Here is a 7,791-nt window from a genome sequence, read left to right on the forward strand (position 1 = left end):
CAGGCTGCCTGGGGAGCTAAGGTCTTTGTGTCCACACTGGGGAAGCAGGGACTTTGCTCAGTATCACGGATTTAACCTCAGGCATGTCAACTGAGAGAGAGGCTGCATGACATCTGTGTCCATAGTTAGATAAGAGAGCAGTGGCCCATGTTCTTTCTCCACTTCAAGCTTGTATGTTTTTATACTGATCTAGGACATATTACAAAGGTTAAAATTTTGTTATTCTTCATCCTACTTTTATGAGTAAACATTTCCTCAAATGTGTCTATTACAAATTTCTAAATGAAAGGAAGGGAGGAGTAAAGTATCTAGTTAAGTTATAGCTCTTACAGCTTGATGCAGGTCTGGAGCCCTGATTCTGGCACTCAGGTGACAACTCTGCCTGCTCTGTGACCATCCATAGTTTCCTCATGTGTGAAATGGGAAGAATAATATCTTTTTGTGAAGTGTCTGAGTCCATACAGAAAGTACTTAATTTCTGATGGAGGGACTGATACACGATAATAATTATGTAAGATTTGGCAGTCAGTATTATTTATCATTTTATTATTCCTGCTTGAATAATGTTCTAGAGCTAAGCCAGTTTATTCTTATTACTAGTAGTAAGCATGTTTAGATACTTTCAGTGTTATTTCAACTGATGTTTTAATAGACTCATCTAGCATTTTGTTAACCAGAACTCTCTCTCAACTGACGTTTATATATACAAAACAAAAAAGGATGCTTCTAATGATGATTCCATTACGGGAGATAGTGACTTAGTTTCTGAAGTTAGTATGGCCTTGGAGTTGTGTGTATCTATTATAAAGAAACTATAAACTGCATTTTGGAAATCCTTAAGCAGCAATGTGCAAAAAATTCTTTAATAAATTTGCATTCTTGAATGCTACGGATAAGGACTCTAAAGACTATTCTACATAGAAGGACATGATTAGGAATCAATAAAATACTATGCAGCTGAGTAGCTCATACTGGGAATCCAGAGGTGCTTGTTAATTAGGCCAACTCTGGAGATTTGGGCAAAAATACAGAGACCTTGATGTTACCTGGCTGTTGTCTGATGTTGCCAAGAGTGGCACCACCTCATCCCAGTCTGACTTAATTAGGATCATTTCAAGTTTGATTGTAACCCCAAATCCCTCCAGCATAGTTGTTATACTTGATGAATCAGAGGGTTCTCACCAGCAGTCTTTGTTCTCCATCTTTCTCTCCAACAATATTGCTTGTGTTACATTGGGGACTCTGTCCCCAATATCCACAGTCCTTGGGAAGGGGATGTATTGAAAGTTATTTCTGCAGTGATTTCTCTCCCCCTTATGGGGTCTTGCTGAGGCTGGAGGAGACATAGATAGGGGTTAAGTGAAAGCACGACTATGATAGTAGATTAGTAAAGGCACATAACTGATAGATTACAAGTTAGGGGTGGGGAAAAAAGGAAGAAAAATTAAAGTTATGAAAGCCAAAAAATGGGAAAATTTGAACCTTAAGAAACTAAAAGTTCTAAATGATATTTACTTGATAGTTGCATATGTATTACCATCCATTGAGCAATGTGGTATTGACGGTTCACATACATAATCCTCAGAACTTGTAAAGAAATTGCTATTTTCTCTCTGTTACTAAGATTTGGGGGCTCAAAGGGGTTGCCAGAGGTCATAGAAATAATATCTAGCCTTCAGTAATTTAAACAAAGCTCTGTTTGAGTTCAAACCCCTTGTTTATGATGTGTAGAGTCAGTTAAACAGGTGGCAAGTAACTGAAGAGAAACTGTACGAACTATCCAAAAATATCAACTATTCACAAGAGACTAAAATCATGAAGAATAAGTCATGTAGTGTATAAAGAATACTTTTTTTGAGAATAAATTTTAAAGGGAGCAAAATTTTAAATACTTTAATTTTACTACAGTATTAGAATTTTCTTGCAATATTAGTGACAGATTATGTTTAAAGTATCAGCAACAGTTAAATGGACTAAACATGATTGCAAGACTTTAAACAAGGATCAAATGGGATAGACAAGGAAAGGAGAAGAGGGGAATTCAAGGTGTGTCTCTGTGAGAGAAAGAAGGAGAGAGAGAGAGAGAGAGAGGGAGAAAGGAGGGGGAGAGAAAGAGAGGGAGGGAGGGAGGGAGGGAGGGAGGGAGGAGGGAGGGAGGTGAGGTGTGGTGGTGGAAACAGTGGAGGAGGAAGGGACTTGTGTGGTTGTGTGGTAACATTCATTCTAAGCTAAGAACGTTACCATGGCTAGAGGATGAACAGTTATTTGTAGCAGAACAACTTTCCATCCACCCGCATTCCCCACCCAGTGTGGTTCTGAATAGGACTTTTTGTCCATCTCTCATCTATTTTCCACAAGACAGCTTGAATAAGTCTTCTTAAACAAATTCAGTGATTTAACTTTTCTGCTTAAAATCCTTCAATGGATGCCATCTGCACTTAGAATAAAACCCAAACTCTTACTTTAACCTACTGGGTCCTACATCATCTCCCCCAGTCCACTTCTCCAGCTTCATGCTTTATACCTAAGCACTGTGACTTTGGTCTTTACATTAAATGTGACCTTTCCTGCCATAGGGTCTTAGTACATGCTATTGCCTTTGAGAGATGACTTCCCAACACAGCTCAATACTATGTATGTTCTCATCAAAAAGGCCTTGCCAACTCCCTATCCTAAGTAAGTTTCTCTTGTTGCCTATTTCACCCTTTTATTCTCTTCTCAATAATAATTTGCAATTATAATTATACATATTGTCATTCATTTGTCTTTGTATCTTCTTCACTAGATTGTAAAGCTCATGAGAACAGAAACTCTATATTTACTATCTCTAGTAACAAGGGACTGCTTGCTCATTTATTTAATACCTCCCTGATAACAATGTCCCCTTACATTGTTCAGTGTGGCACAAACCCTACCTCAGAATGGATCTTAAAGGAAAGCAATCAGTACTTGCTATGGCTTGAAGGTCTCTGGATAGTCAGGTGGGGCTATAGGGTCAGTAGGCTCTGTAGCAATAAAAAGGAGTATTAATAGGAATGGCTTCTTTTGCAATGTAGACTTCAGACTCATGTTTGAAGTAGACAGATGACTAAGGGGAAGCCAATGTGCTTTGCTGGCTATTGAAGCCTGGGTTAAATCAAGGTAAATAGACTTTGAAAACTGAGGTGTTGCTTTGAATACTGAGAAATGTTGTTTGTTCTTAGGATGTGTATGTGTGTGGAAGAACCTCTATGCTTATGGGTTTGTGTGTTTATGTGTGTGTGCACTCATACAAAGCCACATGTGGGATTATAGGAGCCTCCCCCTGGATAAACAGAAGAGAGATAAACAGAAAAGAGACAAACAGAAGAGAGACAAACAGTCACTCTCATGGATGGAGAGAGTCTGAGAAGTTGGTCGTGGGAGGTCCAGAGCTTCCTTGGGCTCTTCTGCTGCAGTCTTCTCTCCAATACTCACCCATGCTCCCCTCCATCCACATGCACACACCCTGGCACATTCTATCTTGGATAACTTCAGCAGCACTGAGGTTTGGATCTGGTGTGTGGTATCTGTTGACATGGATCCTAGAGGACTTTCTAAGGTTGAATGGCACTTCTTGGGAGTGGTAGCCTGACAGGGCAACTCAGATCTTAGATAGGGCAGCAAGTCTAGAAGTTGATGTTTCTCCTTGAAAATGTATAATTCTCTAGCTGTGCTGTTTGGTGGTTTCTTTGGAACTGTGGGGATAGTCTTATTTAGTTTGTAGTCTAAAATGTTTGCTCTCATTTTACAAATTCCATCATTTACCCTCATTCCTCTGACCTCGTCAATTAAATGTACATAGTCTTGTGAAAATGCTGTTGTGTGGATCAAGAGAAGTGAGAGGACAGAGATGTGACCTTCCCACATCCTTCTTCCACTGAGCCCTGGCAATGGCAGCAATTTTCCGCTGAGGAGGGTGACCTGAAATTCAGACCGGAATAGAGAGTGGTTTGAGGGGGTTGGTGAGGGAGGCTGTGATCTCTGTGTGTGTAGCTTGAAGAAACAGCATTAGTTAGGCAGTGGGCAAGAGGAAATACACTCTTGTATGCCCTGTTCACTACAATGGTATGTTCCACAGATTGTGAGCATCCCCTTGGGTTCTTTATAAAAATACCTGACCCTGGTTTTGGCCTGGCAACCTGAATATTTCCCAAACAGCCAAGTGATTTTTCAGTTCAGGGAAGTGTAGGACTCACTGCCCCAAAGGGAGCTGAGCCTTGCAGAGGTGGGGAGAAGCTGCCTTGGGTCACACGTTCTTGACTCTGCTTTAGAGAAGATGTGCAAAAAGACTGATGTGAAAGCCTCCCTAGGAGATACGATTGTAGCCCTCTTGCTGAAAACAATGAGAGAAGAACCAGCTTTTCAGTGAGTCTACTTCTTTATTTATAAACCAGGCTTGCAATCTTTCTGAACTTTTTGAACAACATAAATTCATCTCAAGTTATACAATCTGTTATGCTGACAAGCTTGTAATGACAAATCTTATCTTGAATCTTTGAATGTTGCTCCTAATTATTCTTCTTCACCTGGAGAGCAAAAACCATGGGGGGGCGGTGGGGTGTGCCTACAAGATTTATTTTTAATAATTTTACTTTCAGAAGTCTTTGTATCTCTTCCAGAAGGAAAGAGTATAAAGTTTTCCCTTAGAACATACCATACATATCCAGAATGTCCTATTTTGGGGACACTTGTTCCTTGATTTTTCAAAACCATTCTATCCATGTCCATTTTTCCCCTCAATAACCAGGCATTATAAAATTGATTAAATAGCAAAAAGTAATAACATAGATGCCTCTGTAATCCTGTATAGCTTTCACACAACTTTTAATTGGCAGTGGGTGACTACACATACACACACACTGAGGGTGTGTGTGTGTGTGTGTGTGTGTGTGTGTGTGTAGACACATGATGCATTATCAGAGAATGCTGACAGTAATCTAAAGTAGCAGAGTGTTTCAGCCCAGCATTTACACTGCATACCCCTCCAACACACTGCCATGCTTTCCTTGGCAGTAGAGGAGTGTATAGCTCAGGGGTAGAACCTTTCAAAATGGCAGTAGAAGCAAGCTTCTCTTCATTATGCATTTTAGAGCAGCAACTCTGTGCAGGTCTTATGATGTTTGGGGACATTTTTGATATATAAATAGTTCATTGTGGTCTGGATTTAAGAGACTTACAAATTGAAAAAAGGAAAGAACCTGATCCTCATTACCAGTTCTCATCTCTCTAGGCCTTCTTGAATGACAGATACACCCTGGAAAAAATGGTAAATGCTTTATCCCCTTCCGGTTACTGGGTGGTGCTGCCCGTACAATCAAACCGAAGGGTGTGTTGAAGCTCCACTACTTTATATTAGTAAAGGTTTTGAACAAGAATGACGTGGTTGACGTGGGAAGACCAGCATGTGGATGCAGTAGGCTCAAAGGCTGAATGAATTCAGTGTTTATGCCGTGGGCTATTTATTTTGAAAATTAAATTAAAATTCTACTCTTAAGAAGTTGTAATTGGTTTGCTTTGCTTTGTTTTTAAGGGTAGCTTGTTTGTCTCTACATTCCATGTCTGAGCTCACATGTATGCCTCATTTTAGATGTGTATGACTTGACCACACTATAGCAACTCCAGGGATCACTACGCACCCAGCAGCTAACACCTTCACTGTCTACAATTTTTAGTATAAGCCCATGTCCTGGAATTCTAATGCAGAGTATCACATTAACATACAACAACCAATTATAAAGATATGTAACATTCATGGAGTAGATAATAACATATTAGCAATTTAGCGTCTAAGTTTGCAACCTGAAGTGAGTAAACAAGCATATGACATTGCGGAGCTTTATTTTAATCTTGCACTGAAAAGATGAAGACTAGGAAACTGAATTAAGGAACATGTTTACACGACTATGAGGAGTTAATTACTGTACAGAACACAACAAAATGAATATTTTCCATATACTTAATTCTTACTGAGAATTCTTGGTGTCTCTTTTGATGTTTGTCTAAGTAATACTAACAGATTATCACAAAGATTCCCACAAGTGTAAGGTATTATGGCTATACTATAAATAATAAGAAAAAAATCCAGGAAGCAGAAATAAATTACAAATTGCATGGCAACAAATATTTGTCTTGCTATTAAAAGGTAAACTTCCAAAACTTTTCCAAGTGTGATTTGATTTATGAATATGTGTAATTTTCATTTGTTAAAGTGAAATTAAATAAAACATTTAACATATTTTTGACTCCAGTTTTAGAAATGTTATACATTAAATCTAAAGTGACTTTTTAAAATTTGATGATTCCACTTTATCTTTTTAATATGGAAAATGCCTTCTAAACAGTTTAGATTACATCTTGTCAGTCTGCTGGTTCAGTTGGCTTCACGGTTTTAGAAGTGAAAGCAAGTGCAAGCCCCAGAACCCACTGTGAGGCTACCCCAGGTGAGCTCTGCCTCAGGTGTCCAGCAGGGTAGAAGGAACTGATCCACCTTGAAGAAGCCAGCTCCAGACTTGTCAAGTGGTTTGTGTGAAATTGCACCTCAAGATTTACATGCATTTCTGCTAATCAGCTTCTCTAGTCCCAAATGAACAGCATCATGAACAGAGAAAGAAATCAGAAGTGAAGGAGGAGCAACAGATCTAATTGATTGAAAAAAACAAAGGTGTCATTTCTTTCATGAGATAACAGCTCAGATGCAATAATTCCCGGAAGGGAAAACTGAAGCTGCTGCAGCATTTAAGGAATCTTCCATTTTCTTCATGATGAAAGGTTTGAAAAAGTGGACCTCTGAGAGGAAATACTACAGACTTCCAAATTGGTGAAAGAACTCCCAGCGTCGCTTGGATACTCTGGGTAGGAGGAACTGGAGGAGATGATATTTTTAAGCCTCTGGAGGGCAATGATTAAAAGCAGAAGCAGAAACGCTAAAAGGCTGAGGAATATGGACACATAGATATAGACATTTGACAGGTGACCTGAGGATGGGTCTACTGATGTGGACAGGGATGTGGGAAATAGCTCAAGGAAAGTTCCATTCTCCACATTTCCTGAAAATACAGATGAAGAGTCAAGTTCAGACATCTTTATGGAGGATCAATGAACATACAAGTATATTAAAAGTCAGAGTTTCACACAGAGGTTAAAAAGAATAGAATCAGCATTTTGTGTTCATGGCAGTGTCAGCAAAAATTGTAGGCAGTTAATCAGCACAACAAAGCCTCTTGGTTTTCAATCACAGGCAGCAGGAGATCAGGTGTCCATTGACACTGCAAAACAAAAACAAAGGAAAAAAAGCAAAACAACTGAGTACATAATTCAGAAAATAATACACTTAGATCTCATTTCTAGGGTTTTTTGTTTTTTTGTTTCCTTCAGTAAGACTTAATTATAAAACTCACCAGGGAGGGCAATATGTTCCCCAGGAACAAGTGCTGTTTATGTCATTACAATACAAATGATGATATAAAAATGAACTTTTATTTCATCTCCGCAGCACCCTAGCTGCCAGGTTTCTCCAAGGAACTAGAGATGAAATAAAAAGGAAAATACATTTCTGATGTGCTCCATCTGCTCCTGTTTCAACAGATGCTCCAAGTGGATGCTTTGAGAAAAAGACCCAAAAGTTAACTCCAAACCTTCCTCCAGAAAATTAATTACATGAGTTCTCCAGCCCACCAGCACAATTCCTGACCAGTATCTCCCTCTAACACACTTTGGAGAATCACTGCTTTTTCTTAAGCATTTATAATTTGTTCATTTGTTTATAAAATT

General features: G+C 39.0%; 1 protein-coding gene across 1 annotated transcript; it reads right to left on the reverse strand.

Annotated features, from left to right (window-relative positions):
• Positions 1-6,777: 6,777 nt before the first annotated feature.
• Positions 6,778-7,101, reverse strand: SERTM1 (serine rich and transmembrane domain containing 1; the record flags this gene model as incomplete). Its single annotated transcript, XM_084235225.1, has 1 exon — positions 6,778-7,101. One exon carries the CDS (start codon positions 7,099-7,101, stop codon positions 6,778-6,780), a length of 324 nt encoding a protein of 107 aa, XP_084091351.1.
• Positions 7,102-7,791: the final 690 nt, after the last annotated feature.

This window comes from Talpa europaea, assembly GCF_964194135.1.
Source record: "Talpa europaea genome assembly, chromosome: 6".
Classification (NCBI taxonomy): domain Eukaryota; kingdom Metazoa; phylum Chordata; class Mammalia; order Eulipotyphla; family Talpidae; genus Talpa; species Talpa europaea.